Source organism: Acomys minous (assembly GCF_964271855.1).
Source record: "Acomys minous genome assembly, chromosome: 12".
Taxonomy (NCBI): Eukaryota; Metazoa; Chordata; class Mammalia; order Rodentia; family Muridae; genus Acomys; species Acomys minous.
In genome coordinates, this window is record NC_140493.1 from 6,923,035 (window position 1) to 6,943,164 (window position 20,130).

At 42.2% G+C, this 20,130-nt stretch overlaps 1 protein-coding gene across 1 annotated transcript in view; it reads right to left on the reverse strand.

Moving 5' to 3' along the window:
- ARID2 (AT-rich interaction domain 2) overlaps window positions 1–20,130 on the reverse strand; it is a 128,866-nt gene that overhangs the window by 31,142 nt on the left and 77,594 nt on the right. Inside the window, exons 7-15 of the mRNA XM_084748937.1 lie at window positions 18,921–18,987; window positions 18,580–18,830; window positions 18,139–18,235; window positions 17,845–18,054; window positions 16,523–16,690; window positions 11,600–11,681; window positions 9,741–9,875; window positions 8,977–9,173; window positions 5,832–8,683 (exon numbers count right to left, since the gene is read on the reverse strand). Of these exons, the coding sequence (XP_084605063.1) occupies window positions 5,832–8,683; window positions 8,977–9,173; window positions 9,741–9,875; window positions 11,600–11,681; window positions 16,523–16,690; window positions 17,845–18,054; window positions 18,139–18,235; window positions 18,580–18,830; window positions 18,921–18,987 (4,059 nt within the window). The remainder of the gene's footprint in view (window positions 1–5,831; window positions 8,684–8,976; window positions 9,174–9,740; window positions 9,876–11,599; window positions 11,682–16,522; window positions 16,691–17,844; window positions 18,055–18,138; window positions 18,236–18,579; window positions 18,831–18,920; window positions 18,988–20,130) is intronic.

The following is a 20,130-nucleotide window of genomic DNA, read 5'->3' on the forward strand; positions in this document are numbered from 1 at the left end:
TAAAAGTTTGGTCACATAGAGAATATATTTGCTCATTTACTGGTAGTATCAGCACAGGATAGCAAATACTAAAAGTGCTGGGTCCCTGTGATTAAAAACCACAATTATTTTTCTAAGCCAAAACAAAAACATACAAGGCTTTAACAGTGCAAAGAAACAAGTAAGAAAATAAAATGTTGGAAAAGTCTTAGCAGAAATGGGAAGTCCTGAGTGGAGGGCTGGGGCTGGGGCTGGGTTGGCAGAGTGCTTGCCTCCTGTGCACGCTCCTGGAATGGACCTCATACAGGAAGCCAGTCTGCCCCTCTGCAATGCTGGGGGGCTAACCGGGTCTTCCCCGTGCTAGCAGTACTGGAACCCTAGAACTTGGGAGGAGAGGCAGGTGATCAGAAGTTCCAGATCACCTTCAGCTATGAGTCCCAGTCCAGCACGGGACACAGGAGCACTTGTTCTTAAAAACAACAAAGGAAACAGAAACGCTGAGCTCTAAGCTCAGTGGGAAGCCTACTCTGGGAACACAGCTCGAGTTGTTACTTTGACTGGTCAGCATCTCTGAAATGTAACAACAGGAGAATAAATGTAACAACAGGAGAATAAATGTATGAGCAACACAGTGACATAGATGTCACAGAAGGACTTTCCAGCTCACAGATCAGCCTGTTCTCACCTACTGCGTGACACGCATGTGCAGGGGACAACGTTGGGGAGTAGGCTCCCTTGCTTTTACCACCATGGGTTTCGGAGATGGTTTTATGTGCTAAGCCATCTTGCCCGCCCTTAACCCTCAGTGTAGCCTTTTTCAACAGTTTCTGTGACCTGGGCACCACATTACTTTCTTTGATCCTTGGTTTTCTCATTTTTTAAGTACAGGTAATACAATCTGACTGATGAGATGAAATCATACACGAAGTGCCCAGAATCTCACTCCATGACATATGTTACTATTACTATTGTAACAGAGGAATCCAGAAGAAAAGCAGGTTTTGAGTTCATTGGGTGACATGAACCTACTACAGATGTCTCTCAAAAGGACAATACCGTACATGCAGATCAGCCATGTAAGCAGATGCCCATCGCTGACAGGGAGAAAGAACACCAATGGTGGGTGGTGTGAAGTATCAAATCGTCTCCTCGAAATATGGGTTGTGAATAGAAAACAGTGAATTCCGTAACTGAGAAGTAAGAGAAGCAAGTACAAAGCTCAAGCGTGAGAAACTACAGTGTATTACAGATTCTGTTGAATGAAGCAACTCTCGAGGCTAACAAGTTTTCCTGATCTGGTTATTGCCATTTAAATTGTAAGCCTTACTGAACGTCCAGGTATAAAGATTTAACTTTCACAAATGCTAAGACTTTTTATCTTTTTGACGATTGTGAAAGTCTTACTGGGTCATAGAAAACTGAGCAATAGGCAACATGTGACATTTTAATCCCAAATGTTAACAAGGGACATGACAAAGATGACTGAAGCTAGTCTAAGTTGTGAATTAAGAATGAATAAAAACATAGTAACCAAATTCAAACATAAACAACACACACTTTATGGGAACCTGGAATAAAGAGATATGAGGGAGTGTAAAGAAACCACTACTTCCACTAAGTACAAGTTGGTTTTACAGTTTCATGTATCTATTTAAAAGAAAACTGAAATGCAGTGAAATGAAATGATGTTTGTATTTGTTTTGGAGGGGAGGGGCAGGTAGAAGGGAACAGAGGAACCGAAATAGCAAAACTAGGATATGAAGGCAACTGGCTCTGTCTTTGCAGAACATGCATATATAATAAGTAAATTAAAGTTTTAAAAATTAAGTCTTGGGGGCTACAGAGATGCTCTTCCAGAAGACTGGAGTTCAATTCCTAGCACCCACAATGATGCTCACAACCATTCTAAATCCATTTCCAAGAGATCCAATGCCCTCTTATGGCTTCTACAGGCATCAGGCATGGCCATGGTAGAAGGACACACATGCAAGCAAAACACACACATTCATAAAATAGATAACAATCATACTTAAAAGGCCTTTTGCACAAGAACACACAGCTGGTTTCCTCTTCCTCATCATCATTTCCAGTGAACGTGGAAGCTAGCCATAGCCAGCACTCAGGCACAGGAATAATAAGAGGAATTTTGTGTCATCATTTTTTTTTTTTGAGACAGGGTCTTTCTGTGTATCCCTTGGCTGCCTGGGACTTGCTTTGTAGACCAAGCTGGCATCGAACTCACGGAAGGTCCACCTGCCTCTGCCTCCCTGTGTGTTGGGATTAAAGGCGTGTGCCACCACGCCCAGCTGATAATGACATTCTTAAATCCCTTTCTAATATGAGCTTTGATTTAATGTGCATTATAGATGAGCAGGATGGTCACGAAGCGAGCACCTGACAGCGGAACTAGCACTGCTGGGCAGACTCTCCCAACCCGCCCAGGCATGGAAGCCATGACTGCACCGCGTCTGAGTGTGCAGCTCTTTCCAGAGCAGAGCTGAGAGGGTAAAATTAATCCCTGGAAAGGCATTTCTTTGTGTGTGTGAGGATGGAAACTACACACTAACTTCCTTTCAGCTCCACTATTCCCTTTTTCTTTAATTATAGGTTAAAAATACTGAATCAGACAATCTGAAACGTAAGTTCTAAAATTTGAAGCTTTCCCAGCACCCGGCATGACAAGGGGAAAATCACCTCCTGTGACCCCTTCGTACCACATGCAGAACAGTCAGGAAACGCATTGTACAAACATATACGTAACATATGCTTATATATGATATATAAAAAGGAAACTTATTTTGTGTTTTTATTTAGTTTGTATCCTCAGGATATCCCATATGTTCTTAAAATATTTCAAAATTAAAAAAGAGAAAACATGAACTCTGGAGAATGTTTGGTTTAAAGCACCTTGCATACTAAACGTTTTACTCTTATTAAGTATGAATATGTGTAACATCTAATATCTATCAGCCCTGTTTTTAAGGACCTGTAGAAATACAATAAAAAGAATAATTAAGCTTCCTGGTAGACCCTTTGTTAGTTATGGCAATAAGCAAATACACCACACATTTGAACAACAGTTTAAAACAAACACTGAAATGGCACCCTTGTGGCTTGTTAAAATGATTTCCTATAATAACACTAAATGTACTCTCCTAAAGGCTAAATATTCCCCTTTTAACAGGCTGAAGCAATTTCTTAAGCTCCTTTTCAAAGGGAGGAACAAATTGAGCTTCGTGGATCATATTTGTAAACTTGGAACTTGAAGCAAAAAGGTCGTGAGTTAGAGGCCAGTTGAGGTTACATACATAGTAAGATACTGCCTCATACCATACCAAACCGTACCATACCATACCATACCATACCATACCATACCATACCATACCATACCATACTAAACCAAACCAAACCAAACCAAAGCAAACCACACAGAGCCAAACCAAGCCAAGCCAGGAAGGGACCAAAAAGGAAAGAAGTAAAAAACACTGCACTATACACTAAGAATGTGTCCCGTGAGAACAGGAAACCAGGACCACACACTTGAAACCTGTTAGCTACAACCTAAAGTAAACTATTTTTACAAACAAATTACCAAAATCTGGGCACGTTGGCACATACCTTTTGCCCCAGCAGGAGGGAGAAGCAGGGAATTACTAGGAGTTTAAGGCCAAGTTGGTCTAGACAGCGAGTACTACGTCAGCCAGGGCTACATTGTGAGACCCTCCCTGTCTTGGAAAGAACACCAACCAAACAACCAAACCAAACCAAACAAAACCCCAAACAAACAAACAAAACCCCAAACAAACAAAACACAAGTTATCAGATTGCAGGATTAACAGTTATAGAACATTTAATATGTGTTTTGCATGATGTGAAAAAAACCAACCTCCATTTATTTTTAAGTTTCTTGAGGTCATTTTTACTTGTAAATATGTTAGTGTAGCTTTTTGTTAGTTTTGCATCTAACAGACATCAACTCTTGGAAAGTGCAGAGGGCGGGCCACCTAGAAATGGTACTCTATAAACTGCTCTCGGAACTTGCAAAATATTGGATTTTAAATGAGCAGCTATAAAGAAAGAAATCTGCCTTAAAGCAGATATAATTTTAAAAAATTCTCTATATGTTTCCAATTCAATATCATGTATAAATAACCAGAGGGGAAAATGCTCTACCTTAGACCCCTGTAAGGTACAAATTCAAATTGTGAACAAAATGGCATCCACCCAAGGCCTAAAACTGCAGCCTGGGGATGCATATAGACTGAAGGATCTCGGCAGCAGAGGAGGGGTGAGCAGGCTCTTAAGGATGGACAGCTAGAGCCCGAGGACTGCGTCAGAAAAGTCTGCCCCGGACAGCCGGCCCCGAGCTCCCGCAGGCCTGGACCACTGCTGATGCTCACCACCATGCCAAGGAACCCAGCTGCTGTTTCATTTCCATAGACCTCTGGCAGACGTCACATCTCTCCTTCAAGTAAGTTCAACTTGGGAGATAAAGGATGCAGCTTTGGGGATCCGGGGACGACTGAGAATTGAAGCCAGGGACTGACACCAGCGAAGCCAGCCATTCTACCGCTCAGTTATGCTCTGGCTCTTTTTTAAAAGAGTGAACTGTGTTCTCATAGAAAATTAGTGACAGTTTAGAGTACTTTTCCAAATTGGCTACAAAACGTATGATTTTAATGGTCCAAGCCACCTGTATATGAATAATATGCTTAGAGTTTTAGTATTAGTGCCCTAGGCTGAGTATTTCGTAACACTAATATCTTATGCACAATAGTTCAAATAATTAAAATGTGAGACAAAAGGTGTTCTAGAATCATACAGAGAAACTGTTTAGAGTAGGAGAGCCAAGCTCTCCTAAAGTAGGAGGCGGCTTCAGATTGAAGCAGGCTGCAGTCCCCTCACCACCTCACTAATGACAACCCTGGAGCTCTAACACCTGAGTCCTTCAGCACAGGGTTAACAATGCTGTGCTAACAGGATTAGTGAAGGTCCCATGAGAGGAGGCGCCAGTGTAGAGTCCTCGGCCAAGTCCCAACGCCAGCAAGCGTTGTTATTCTTCCTGGTGCTGAAGCCGTCCTACTGAATACCATCCCAATGGAAGATTAAGAACACTCAAACATGAGGGTAAATGGAATAATTCGTTAGAGTTCTCTTCTAATTTAGCTTGGTTCAGGATCATTATTTATATCTGTTTGTTTGTTTTGTTCTTCAAGACAGGGTCTCTCTGTGTAGCCCTGGCTGTCCTGAAACTCACTCTGTAGACCAGGCTGGCCTCAAACTCACAGAGATCCGCCTGCCTCTGGAATACTGGGATTAAAGGTGTGCTGCACCACACCCAGCTCTTTTATTTTATGTGTGTTGGTATTTTGCCTGCACTCATGCTTGTGTGAGGCTGTCAGAGCCTGGAGTTACAGACAACTGTGGGCTGCCATGTGTATGGCAGGAATTGAACCTGGGCCCTCAGGCGCTCTTAGCCCCCTTATTCAGATTTCTAACAGACTCCAAGAGGAAAATCAATCAGACATATGTAATCCAGATGAATTGAGAAGTTCACATACAGTAAAAATGTAAAAATTTAACTTACTGAATATCTACTTTGCATTCAACATTACATCATTTAAGTGAAAATATCAACATGTGTAACTGGGCATTGCATATACAAAGCTGAAAGAATCCTTACCTTGAATGCTAGAGTGAAGAACTGAAAACTGTTTAACAGACAAGGAGCAGGGACGCCTGAGGAGACCTGACCTGACACCATAGCTGCTTAAGTTGAGACATAAGGAATTCATTTGGCTTCATGTTTGCAGATGCCATCTTAGTGAAACAAACAGGACAGAAGGACTCACCTGTGGGACCACACTCTGTATGTAGGCTGGCGGATGCTGCTGTTTTTGCTGAGCAGCACTTTCTATTGCTACTTTAGCTACAGTGCTTGGATCCGCTCCTGCTGGTACCGCTACCATCGTTGCACTGCAGCCAGCATTGTTGGGGTCACTGATTGTAACAATTCTAACTCCTACTTTATTTGGAATTCCCGGGACTGCTTCCCTATCACTGTCCTCTGCTGGCCTCTTTACAGTTTTGCACTCAGCTGTGCCATTTGTAGACCGAGCATCAGTCGATAGCGCAGAGGGGGACACTCTGGATCCTGAGTGGGGAACTGCGAGGATTTGATGGCCCTGTATGACAGGGGCTGTAGAATGCGGTGACACAACTACACTTGGGCGTTGCTGAGGCACATCTGAATTCAAACTTGAAGCGAGAGGTCCGTTAGGCAGAGCAGTACCACTGAACTGCTGTGTTGCCGCACTGGAAGCTTCCTGCATACTGCTCGTGGACGGTGACCCACCCAAAGTTAACACAGGTCCATTAGATACTCTTTCTAACTGATCACCTTTGGCAGCGTCTTGCTGAGTGGCGTCTGAAGTCCCTTGTGGTTCTACCGGAGAGATCTCACCATTTCCTACATGATTAGAAGTTTTGTGATTTGGAATGCTTTTGCTTAAATGAGAACCATCTCCTTTATCAAAATCACAGATTCCATTAACGAGGGTCTTTTTCAAATCACTTTTGATATCCTGCATATCCACTGGCTCTGAGTTCTGTTTCCCAGACGCTCCGTTCTCACCTAATTCCAGCGATGGTCCATTGCTGACTGGTGAGCACTGACTGCTCTCGTGTTGAGTTTTCCCTGAGTTTGAAGGAGGTAGACTTGAGTCACTGTACTTTCTCCCATTTAACAGACTCCCCACCTGGATCTCACTTTCACTTGTATCCCCATTGCTGGTGTTTGTGGCTCCTCGTCGGCAGGACGGATTCTCCATGACTTCAATTTTCCGTTCATGAACATGTAAACCTGTTGCTTCCTTTGCTTCCTCCTCCTTTTGGCAGATTATCTTATCGCCTTTGAATGGGGGGGTCGCAGTGGTACACGGTGATTGTCCGGCTGGAAGCGTTTGCACCTGAAGCCCAGCTCCTGCCTGCGCTCCGCTCATGCTAATTCCTGCTGGAGCAATGAGCTGAGCTGCATTTCCCTGACTCACAGTCGCAGTTGCAAAACTGGTATTTGGCACAACTGTTATGGTTACCTGGTTGCCAGAAGTCCCTTGGAAAATGGTTGCCGGGCTATTTGAGATCAGTGGACCCGGCAGTATTTGTAAGTTCGAAATGGGCACAGTTTGCACTCCCGCTGCGGGTGGCATTGCACTTTGGACCAACTGAACATTTTGCTGCCCAACCAATAGCTGCTGAGCTGGAGTTTGCCCCTGCACTCCAAAACCAGCTGCTTGGTTATTGGCCACCTGATAGACCACCTGAGGGCTAGGAGCTCTTGCATTGTTAGGGGGAGGAATCTGTGGGGCCGGGAGGATGAGCTTCCCCCCTGGGGTTGAAGGACCCCGCTTTGGAAGCAGCAGCTGTTTGATCAGACTAGACTCGTTGGAAGCAGGCTGACCTACTCCTGCATTTGTCGGCGGAGGCTGCACTTGCATCTGCACTTGCTGTGGCTGCTGAACTTGTACCTGTACCTGCTGGGCTGGAGGTGCTGGAGGTGCTGGTGAATGCTGCTGCTGCTGCTGCCTCTTCACAGATAACATCTGACTGACAGTAGGAGGTGGTCCCTGGGATTGAAGGGTGGAAGAAGATGACATGGCAGTAGGGACTTGGTTATTGGTAGCTGGGACAGGGGACGGTGAAGAAGATGGAGTTATGTTTGGTTGCCCAGTTAGCTGAACTGTCTGACCAGCTGGGAGAGCTGCCGGATTAGCAAGAACGATCTGGTGGATGGCTGGTGCATACGCCTGACCTTGCTGCGCTGGCTGGCTGACAATCACTACACTTTGCTGGGTTGGCTGCTGCGGCTGTTGAATAGGCTGCTGTACCACTGTGGATGAAACCTGCTGAGAAGGAAGTGGCTTGGGGGCAATGTTCTGGAATCCCACCCTGGAGGGCTGTGGACTTGGAACACCAGCTATGGTAACTACCTGTCCCGTAGCTACCTGGAAGTTCTGTACTGACGTTGCTGAGACGATATTAGACGCCGAAGTTGTCACATACTGTGGCGGAGCTATGATAACAGTGTCTTGGGGCTGGCTACCAACTGCTGCCTGTTGAGATGAAGTGTGCATAGGCTGTGGTGATGTGGTGATTAGCTGTTGACCCTGTGAAACTGTAGACGTACATGCTGGTATGTTCTGTACTCGTCCGAATATATGACTCTGCGGTACAGTTTGCTGAATCACTGTAACAGGAGTACCTGAAGGGATCTGTCCTGGTACGACTGTGTGTAATGACGCTGGCTGTGGCATCACGGATGGATGGTGAAGCAACGTCTGAGAATTCACAACTGTCACAGGCTGTGGCCCTGAACTATGATTCTGAACCACAGAGCTCTGTGCAGGTCCTCCTCCCACAGCAATGCTGACAGGAACTGCTGTCTGGGGCAGAGAATTCTGGATTACTGTTGCCTTAACAACTTCACAAGGAATCGGAGCTTTACTCTGAATGACAGTCACGGGGGAATTTTGTTGCTGGTGGGTATGAACTGAAGGATTTGGTGGAATTCTAGAAACAGTCTGTGCCACAGAATGAACACCTTGTACTGGAAAAGACATTTGAGTTGCAGTCACATTTGAAGTTTGGTTGGTAACAGAAGTCCTCTGAAAATGATTTCCTACAGCTTGTGATCCATGAGGGATTCCTGTATATATGGGGAGAAAGGAAAGTTTTAAGTCAAGTGACTGTAAAATGACAAATGTCTTATTATCTTATTTAATACAGGGGGAAGGGTGTAAAGAAATTAATGCCCAAGCTGGGCGGTGGTGGCGCACGCCTTTAATCCCAGCACTCGGGAGGCAGAGGCAGGAGGATTGCTGTGAATTCGAGGCCAGCCTGGTCTACAAAAGTTAGTCCAGGACGGCCAAGGCTAACACAGAGAGACTCTGTCTTGAAAAACAAAAACAAACAAACAAACAAAAAATTTAAAATTAATACCTGCAGGTGAAGGAGTTGGAGATACATCAGCAACAGAATCAACGCGAACAACAGGAGTGGCAATTGGCTGTTGCTGGTAGTACATTTGAATGGGGAGAGGAAGAGCCCTCCGTTTCACGCCTATTACATGGATGTGTGCCTGCCCGCTGTTATTGGAATCCTCCACTCTCTTCACTGTATGATTTGGAAAAACTGTTCTGTAAAATAACACACACTCAATTATGAAAACCAACACAAGAACACAACATTGCCTCTCCTAATGCTTAGAGCATGGCCACTGCTGCTTATGCACGACCAATATGCTCCACAACGTCATATTCTGCAAAAGTGGAATGCCAAGAAAGATATGTACAAGATTAAAAGAACATTATTTATTAATAACATTGAGTTAAGAATCTCATATATAACCAATTTAAAAACATTCATTTTACAAATTTATCAAGTATCAAGTACCAAAAAGTCTCATCTTTAGTCAGATGTGTATTAATTGCATATTAATATTTAAGACTTAAACAGAACATATTCAAGATGCCCATGTAGGTAGAAGGAAAAGAGACTTTGATATCTTACTTTTATTTCTTCGATAAACCTCATCATGCCTCAACATAGAGATTAATCAATTACCTTTCCCTAAGCTTCTACTGCACTAATGCCAGCATATGGGAGCATTCAAGTAGTAGAGGCAAAAGTAGAAATGGTGTTTTCTCTAGTACACAAGAGCAACCAAAACAAGGGCTTTCGCTCTGAAGAGCCTTGCACGTTACCTAAGACACTTGTAAAACCCAGTCGATGTGAGGATGCCACCGCGCGCTAACTTGCTACAGGTTGAGAGATATTCGGAATACATTTCTGCCCGAGAGACTGAACAATCTGGATTTACTTCAAAATGAGCATTTAGCCTAAAAAAGAGAAATACAGACATTATATACCATGGGACACTGTTTAACCATATTAAAAGATAACATGTTATACTAATAATTACTTCAACTAATCAAGTTTCACTACCTTGTATGTCAGTAGTAAAAATACACAGTAGGTTTTAGACAGGTTTAATGAAATAGAACAATTACTTATCAGAGTTATTACAGTATTATAAATAGAGGAAGGATGGTCTATTAGCAACAAATGTTCTTTAAGAAGCAGTGTCACCAGTGGTTACCTGCTGGCGGATCTGTCTTGCAATAACTCCTAATCATAGGAAACATAATAATCAACCAAAGTCAAGGAAATAGTGGAAAACTGAACTAAATCTTTCTTTGCTCTTTGATCAAATCCCTTCAGGCAAGAATTACCAATGTCTTCACCTATGCCATACAGCAATAACATGCTACACCCCACCACTCTCACCTCAGAACACTTCCGTTTGCTACTTCCTACCAAACTAACACATATTTCTTTTTAGAGCAACTTAGCTTTGTGAAATCTCTTTTTACAACTCACTGTGCAAAACAGGCTACCGTGGCTATTTCTCATACATTTAACCCAGTAGTAATGATATAACAGTTTCCTTTCCTCCTTGTCACAAGTGGCAGGAGCATATTAGGATGTGAAGAAGTCCGCACATGCACACACTCCACGTTTTAATGTGGTGGTGGTTTGTGCTCTTTTCAATTTTCCCAATCCTCTATGGTCTCAGAGCTCAAGAGTAGACAGAAAACACATCATTTAAGTTGCAGTGCGGAGGCTAACAGACCCAGCTAGCATTTGAAGGAGAATCCTCAAGGATAAAGGGTTAAAGTATAAAACCTAAGAAGATGAAGAAGCAAATCAAGACACTTAAAAGAAAACCCTGATCAGAGCACAGCACAGGAGTCTAGGAAGCTCCCACAAAAACAGACATGAAAACACCAAACTGAGAACACAGAGGCAGGAGCCCAGGCTGGGAAATGGACAAGGAATTTTCAGGTGGTCTCATGAGCCGCACCTGAACAACTCCCCAGCATGGAACCTCAGCAGCTGTACATGTGCTTTGCTCAGGTGGCTGACATTAGATGGCAGAGTCTTCTCAAGAAACAGTACTATTGTCAAGTTGTTTATCTCAAGCTCTATACCTGGGTTATTCTATCACCTGATTAATTTCCCCTCACCAGTCATGGAAAGATGAATACCTTTGAATAAAATGTTTTGCTTTAAGCCAGGGGTGCTGGTGCCAGCCTGTACTCTGTATGTGAGAGGCTATGTTCAAGGTCAGCCTGGGCTACACAGTAAGGACTTGTCTCAAACACAAAAACAAAAAACCAAACAAAGAACACATTTTCTTTTAAATGGAAAAGATAATATTTAACAACAAATCCTGGTTTTACTTTATTACTAGTCCAATTCAGTTTTAGCAAAATCATTCAGCAAGAACAGACTTTGAAAGCTGACAAACATGACTTTCTACAAAGCAAAAGATAACTTTTTAACACAAATGTTATTCCAGAGGCATTAAATGGCATAATTAAATGACATCCATTAGGCTGTTTTAATGTAAAATGTTTTGATGAATTCTTTTCTTTGAAACCACAGGAAAGTACAGGTGAGATAAGTTGCTGTACACCTCTGGTCCTCCCTGCTAACCACTGCAGGTGGCTGCTGGACCTGCTTCTTTTTCTGCAAACCCTGAGGAGAAGCGAGGACTTACCACTGACAAGCAAACTTCTCACTGTCTATCTCCACGATGCCCGGAGGTGGAAGGCCATGCTGGGCTACAACTGCTCTGCAAGCTGAGGAAAAAGATGCGTTAGCTACACCACTTAGAGAACAGTAACTACATGCTACAGCCATGGACACCGAGTCAGTTCTTATGTAAAGAATGCCTTCTACAAAGTATGGAAACACATGAAGATACACCAGAGAAACAGAGCAAAGCGACCAGGTGCTGTGATTTAGAGTCTTCCTTTTTTGCTTAGCATCATAATAATTTAAAAAACAATAAAATGGGTGATTTAGCTACTAACAATATAAACTATTTCCCCCATCTTTACAAATTGATTGACTACTTTACATATTTGTTGTTTCCCAATTCTTTGCTGTGTAGGTACAGGTAAAAAAAAAAAAAATCAGCCACAAGCTGGGCGCAGTGGTGCACACCTATAGTCCCAGCACTCCTGGAGGCAGAGGCAGGGGCAGGCAGATCGCTGTGAGTTTGAGGCCAGCCTGGTCTACAAAGTGAATCCAGGACAGCCAAGGCTACACAGAGAAACCCTGTCTCAAAAAAACAAAAGAAAGAAAAGAAAGGAAGGAAAGAAGGAAAATAAATCAACCATCAAATGATTGAAATAGAGCCTCATCCGAGGCAAGGAGCAGAGCTTCGGGAGGGAGGCTCAGTGGCAGCATGCTTGCCTAACCTAGGTGCAGGGCCTTACGTTAAACCCCAGCATTGTAACCAACAAATAAACAAATGAACACGCAAACAGGCTAAGGTCACCAACTCGATAACCATGTCAGCTTATTTACATAATGCATTGGAAGCAATAAATTCATTTTTAAGTTTGAAAGGTCAATATTAATTCTATAGCCATTTCTAGGATAAGAAATTTGAGGAAAAGAGCCTGTCCCAAAAACAAGCAAAGGAATTTTATTTTATATAAATAATAACAATCAGCTTTGCAAGGTTGGCACCTCCCAGGCCTGTGCTCCACTCCTCACACCGAGGACAACCCCACTGCCCCCGCCTTATTAGTTCAGTTTTGTGGCAGACAGTCTCATGTATTAAATGAGTAAATCTGTACTGTTAGATTCTCACAATAATGAAATAAAAACACATGATACAAAGCAGTTTATGAGTACCAGAAGCAGTGTACTAATGGAAAGCAATATATGCTCAAACGTTAAATCCTACTTTAGATGTATTAGCCCAGTGGTCATGAGCAACAGCATCAGCAACTCACAGAGCTTGTTGGAATGAAAGCTCTCAAGTCCAACCTGAGTAGAAAGTCAGACTATAAAACTCAGGAACCTGTGCTGGATGCGTGCCATCAGACGATGGTGGTGTACTGTCAAGTCTGTGAACCAGTGTGCTAAGTAACAAGCATCGTTTTCAGCAAAACACTTTTTCAGAAACAACCCTATCTTAAGAGGCAGTAGCTAGTCAAGTATTTCATAATTCTTTGATTTTAACTAGAAGAAAGGAGAAGAAAAAGAAAGAAGAAGAAGAAGAACAACAAGACTACAAGGAGGAAGAGGAGGAAAGAAAATCAAAACCAGCAGAGATTTCTAGTTGCCAGATGAGCAATCAAAATAAGCTTAATACTTTTTGGATGGTTGTTAAAAAAGTTCAGTTACAACTTCTGTTCTTGTCCACTTATTGACACGATTTAGACGGTCACTAGGTAGCTGCAGTGCCAACACGGGTGATGCTGATGAGAGGGGTGAAGGGATGGAGGGAGAGAAATGAGGGGAAGAGCAAATAATAAGAATACATTGTAGACATGTTGGAAATTGTCTTCAGTTTTAAAAATGAGGTAAAACAGGACTGAGGCTGGTTATGTTCTAGCAATAAATAGCATGCATTCTCTCTCCCTCCCTCTCCCCACCCTCTCTCCCATGGCTTCTGGACACTGAAAACACTTCCAAGCACTTTACTTTACTTTGTACTTAATGATTATTTAGAAAAACCCGTATTTACTCTTGCGTGATGTACTATTTATTACTAAAACTTGTAATTATAGAACAAACTTCTAAACAGAACTTCATAAAGGAACAAACTTTGGACATTTATTTTACGACAGAGAAGGGACGGCAGGAGGTGAGGAAAGGGGCTCAGGCATGAATGCGTGACCTTAGGGTGACCTCCTACAAAGTAGAGGAGGACTTTATACAGCTTCGGACACTGCTAAAGAGTCTCTGTCTTTGTGGTAGTGGTGCTCGGGGCTGTGTATGCTACGGATGTGCTTCAACACTGACCCACACTCTTAGTCCACACACATTTGAAAAAAATGGATTACGGCATCGAATTTCTAACAACTATAAAGAAATGGTATTATTTTTAAGTCATTTTAACAGCCACTAAATAATAGCAACAACAACAATAATAATGTCTGCAACCATTTAAATTATGATGAAATTTAAATTTAAATGCTGACCTAAAAACATATAAAGGCTTCATAACCATGGAGTTTAAAGATGATTATTCCTTAAGAGAGTAGTAGTAAGTGGAAATACGAAAAAAAGTCCAACTACAAAGAATAACTAATTGAATGTTCTCCAGGTCAAAAATTAAGTCTTTTGGATGTGTCTCAAGGTCATCTACCTCTGTTAATGAATTACAACCTAAATGAACAGCCTACAGAGTATTTTTTTTTTTAACATTTTGCTTAAAAAACAAAAAGACTTATTTATTTATTATATATACAGTGTCCTGCCTGCCTGTCAGAAGAGGGCATCAGATCTCATTATAGATAGTTGTGAGCCACCATGTGGTTGCTGGGAATTGAACTCAGGGCCTTTAGAAGAGCAGCCAGTGTTCTTAACCTCTGAGCCATCTCTCTAGCCCCTAGCCTACAGATTCTTAATGCTTAACTGTACTCATTAGACAAATGAGAACCAAAGCTTAGATCAGGGTGAGGTTCATCTGCTGAGGCCAAAAGAAATACTAAGATTAAAGGCTATTCAAAGGCAAAAATAGTACCCAACATTAAAGTGACTGCTAAATATAACATTACTCACTGTGGATCTGCCAACTCTGCTACTCTTTGTAAGAAACCACCTCTCCATGGCCTCATCTAATCTTCAGTTTCTCTATTTCTTTTGATAAATGGTTATACACTGATTAAAATTTTCTCCAATTTACATATAATGGGCCTATGTATTTAGAGACCAGTCTCACTAAGTAGCCCAAACTGGCCTTGCTTCAAGAGCTTCCTGCCCCTGCCTCCTTAGTGCTGGAATGACAGGTTAAGCCAATACACCTGGATAACTCCCCGCTGTTGAATATTTGCTCCCCATGGATACAGCAACACTCCCTAGTTTTGCTTTTTATAGTATATTTGTTCAGTTCTGGCAGGTAGGTGCAATGCACATACACTACCACACTGCCAGACCCTGAGGAGAACACAGTAAAACATGAGACAGGAATTACATACTTCACACAGATAGACAGAAAACAATTTTAATACTCGGAGTTCCAATGAAGAGACAGAAACCTTGACTGAATGTGAAGAGCATCAAGCCACCAGCACGAGGAGGCACAGAGATGGCTTAACGAACATGTGACAGCATGAAGAACACTGAAGTGGAGTGTTTTCGGGGTGGGGGACAGGGTCCCACTATGTAGCTTTGGCTGGTCTGAAACTCACTTGGTAAACAGACTGTCCTTGAACTCATAGACAGACATCTGCTTGCCACCATATCCGGTCCTATGAGATTTTTGTTGTTTTGTTTTGTTGTTTGGGAATCATGAGGGAGGATGAGAAAGACCTGAATTTACTTGTACAGGAAAGGAGGAAAAAAGAACAAGAAACTGAAGATAAAAGAACAAGAAGGGAAAAGCTGCTATCTAGTACAGATTCGGAAGTTAGCAGCTCTAACAATAAACAGATGTGCTACTAAGTTTATAAACAAAGAAGACACGGAGAAAAGTCATGCTACACAGCCTGCATACTAACTGTGAAGATGGCCACCTCCATTCAAAGAATGGAAGAAAGGAGCAGTAACCTTGGAGACAACATATGGCAGGGAAAGTGAAAGATGAAATGCTTTGTTAGGACAAATAAACAGAGAATTGACCAAAAGCTGGATGTGCTAAAATAAAAAATGATGACTCAGAATTAGCCAGAAGTCTAAAAGAAAAGGCTAGTTATTAGGTCTGCCCTATAATCAAATATATTCAAATTAAACAGAACTGAACCCTGGAACGCCAAGAAGAATGCCACAAAACAGACACGCATGCTGTGCGTCTGTGCAGGTGTACACATGCTGCACACACGTCTATTCCTGAGCTGTCTGATCCCATGATCTTAGAGCTGAAATGTACGAACAGCAGGGGAGAGGGACTAGAGAGAGGGCTCACCATGAGCTGCTCCTCTGGAGGACTCAGGTTCAATTCCCAGCAACCACACAATATCTTACAATCATCTGAACTCCAGAAAAAGAGGATCTAATTCTCTTCTAGCTTCTAACAATCCTTTGGTACACAGACACATCTGCATGCAAAACACTCACACACACAGAACCCCACCACCCCCAGAATATTAAAGGTACCAAATACATATACCTTGATCACTCAAGAGAACGAGAAGGTGACGCATGATTTACCTGCTCTGGGAGGTACAGATCCTGTGACTAGATCATACACAATAAGCACTAATCGTGTGTTCATTCTCATGTTTCCTTAATTGTTCTGAACCTGATTCCTGTCTTACCTAGTGCTTCCTCTGAGCTCACCTTGATCTTGCTGTATCTACAATGTAGGCTAGCTATGAAAACAGGAGTGATGTAAGTCTTCTTCAGCCAATTGCTTGGTAAAACATTACTTCTTTGTACTGCACATTTGGAATTACCCTCAGCATTAAGTTCTATACACACCCATAAGCATACTGAAAAAGAGCAACATGGAAACACTAACCTGGGCCAGATGGTAGATGGGTCTGGGTTTGGACCTGCTCTATAGCTTGTGGCCTAATTTCAGATAGAACTGGATGACTGGAGCTCGGATGTTCGACAAGTTTCACGGCAGCTAATGCATCAGGGCCAAACATCTGAATGTCCATAGAAACCAGACACACTAGCATATCTAAAAGTTAAGAAGAGGGTTAGTTAGCAGCACTATAAAGCAGCGCCGGCCCGGCATCTCAGCACATCTGGCCAGTCTGTGAACCACAGTATATCAGAACTACTAGAAGAGAAGCAGCCAGATCTCTGAGGTAGAGTCTGAATGTCTCTATGTTTAAATGCTTTCAAGATAATTCTGACATGTATTCAGATTTGGGGAACATCAACATGGAAAGTGACCTTTTAATTTCCCAGTAATAGAAACTTCATGCTAAATCTTTGTTACTTTTGGCCGGAGTGTTTTTACCTAACAAAGGCATCATTGGGGGCTGGAGAAATGGCTCAGAGATTAAGGGCACTGAATGCTCTTCCAGAGGTCCTGAGTTCAGTTCCCAGCAACCAATCACATGGCAGCTCACAGCCATCTATTATGTGATCTGATGCCCTCTTCTGGCCTGCATGTGTACATGCAGGCAGTACACTGTATACATAATAATAAATAAATCTTTAAAAAAAAAAAAAGCATCACTCTAGTTCCTGAAGAAAATGCTAACAAGACATGCCTCAGTGAGTGTACCTAAACTGCAAGGCTTCATGGTGATGTGATGGCTTCAGGCACCCCCACAGGAACAGTGTGCAGAGCCAAAGGAAGCACCTCAGCTTCAGTCACTTAAACCTCGATACTCTGACCATTTGAGAAGGAGAGCGTCAGGTCTAGTAGTGCTGCTAGCTTAGATTTGAAATATAACAAGAAATATGAGCAGAACACGGACTGCTGACAGCTACAAGCCACGTGCGTTACACAGCAGATCTCCTTATTGAGAAGGGTGGTGCCCAGTGGCATGTCTGATTGAGTAACAGTTCTCCAAAACTGCACAAGAAAGCCAAGTTCTCACACAGTTCAGGACTAGTCTTCTTCCATCAGGAAAACACTTGGGCCGAAGCTACAGCTCTGCTGGGAGAACGTGCTCATCTGGCAGAAAGGCCTGGGTTGGATTCCCAGGACTGTACCAAACGGGGTGACTTGCATCTGTAACCCCTGCACTCAGGAGATGATGGGAGGGGGACTATCATTGGCTATATAGCAAATCTGAGGCCAGCCTGGGCTACATGAGACCCTGTCTCAAAAAAATAAAATAGAAATTTAAAAACTTTTAAGTGTTGATTCTGTCTTACCTATGCTCTTTTCTACTTTTGCAATTTTTGTGCAGGCAACATCTCCCATCTCAGTGAGCATGTACAGCACCTCTAGTGTTGAGGTGACCAGCAGCACATCAGGCAGGGTGAGGTGACAAATTATCTCTCTATATGAATCTTGATCCACATATTCACAAATCAAAACACCATTATCCTCTGCTTTACAAAGATTTCCCAAAATTTCCATGCCTGCAAAAACATACACATTTTTTGTTATCTGAAATAAATGACAAAGTTTGCTCATGTGAAAAAATGAAAAATGTGTGTTCTCACCCCTCATCTTTAAAAATCTATCCCTTGACATTAGGCATTTTGTAACAGTATGAAACATCAGATGAGTAGTTTTGAAATCAACAGGGTCCAATAAAAGCTGGAAGAAAGAAAGAACACCATCACTGCGCTGTGCTTCTTCCCAAACTGTGCGTTTCAAATGTAATAAAAGTGAACCAGACAATGTTGTATATCTGGGGACAGTTACCACTAAATTTCAACTATTATTTCAAAGGTAGGTTGGTTTGGCTTTTTTCCCATAAAAATATGCTTCTACATCACCTTTAAGACACACACACACACACACACACACACACACACACACACACACACACACACTTAAAATCTGGCAAATACAGGCAGATACAGGATGCAACACTTAAAACTTTTAAAGTAAATGTGGGTAAAAATAAAAGCCATGTTAAGAAAGTGCCACATGCTCACCTCAGCTGCAATATTTCCTAACGTGTCGAGGCCTAATTGCCTTAATGAAATAAAATGGCTATGTGCAGAGAGCAAGAGGAAACGAAGACAGGTGCGGTTAGCTGCCAAGAGCTTAACGTTGCTCTCCTCAAAGGAAAGGTTCCGCAAAATCACGGCAATCTGAAGAACCCGCTGCCCTTCAATGTCGTTAATGCCCAGCTTTCGAGGTGGGTGAAATAAAGACTCCCAAATCCATTCTCCTGATGTATCTTCTGCAGCAGAAAAGAGAAACTTCCCTTAAGTTGCTACTTCACTTACTGTTACTCTAAAAGCAGGCAATAAGCTGACTTGTGCTGACTTACCATGAGCCTTGTTTCTGTCAGAAATGAGGTCACGCACTTCAGTGTCATCAACAATGTCTTTCCAAAACTGCAATGAGAAATAACTTAAATGCTGATGACTTAAAAAAAATATTATATTACTTTGATAATTATACATTACATAAAGCTATAAATTTCTATACTGTTTTTCTCACTTCCTGTGGATACTGCTACAATCTACCAATTTAAAGCTCTGACATAATCGCTTTCCTTTCACACAACTTAACATAAACTTTTTATAGACCAGTGGTTCTTTTTTTTTTTTTTTTTTTTTTTTTTTTTGGTTTTTTGAGACAGGGTTTCTCTGTGTAGCCTTAGCTGTCCTGGACTCCCTTTGTAGACCAGGCTGGCCTCGAACTCACAGCGATCCGCCTGTCTCTGCCTCCCGAGTGCTGGGATTAAAGGCGTGCGCCACCATGCCCGGCTAAACCAGTGGTTCTTAATCTGGGTCCACAGAACCTTGTACGGTACTGTGGGAAGTTGGGTGGGAAAATGACATCTTTATATTCACTAAATTAAGTGGTTTCTTTACTTATAAGTATTATATAGCAAACCTTATGAGACTGGAAGCTCCTGTGATTTGTCACCCACAGGAATCACACATGTTTTCAGATTATCTTACAACTATGGAACCTATGGCTTATGCAAATCAATACATGTAAACTATGGGAGCACTGACTTCATCTATAAACTGTATATAATCACAGTATCCCTCTTTACAGGCGTTCTGACACACAAGAGTACATTGGTGGGGCAGATGTTTAAGTTGATTTCCAGTATTTCCAAACTGTCTTTGAACCGTAAGTAGAAAGATATGAGTTAAAACCTACAAACTTTAAAGAAAAGCCTTTTTCAGGGTAAGATCTAACAATGCCTTGACACCGCTGTAGCTTACAAAGCTCCAGTTCGTCAATGCCGGTGACTGCAGCTTGAGTGTAACAGTGGGAGTGGCCCATGGTTCCCACTAATAAAACGAGAGGCACACATCAAGATAACTGAGTTCTGGGGACAAAGTTCCTTTGAGTTTGGGCTATTAGTAAAAACAAAGGTTCCCAGGCTGCACCGGGCCAAAGGGTCTACTGCACACACAAAAAGTCTTATGGTATTTGGCAATAATAGAAAAAAATTAAGTTATTAAAGAAAGACAATATTCAATAGCCAATGAAATCAGAGCCACAAGTACAGTAAATAA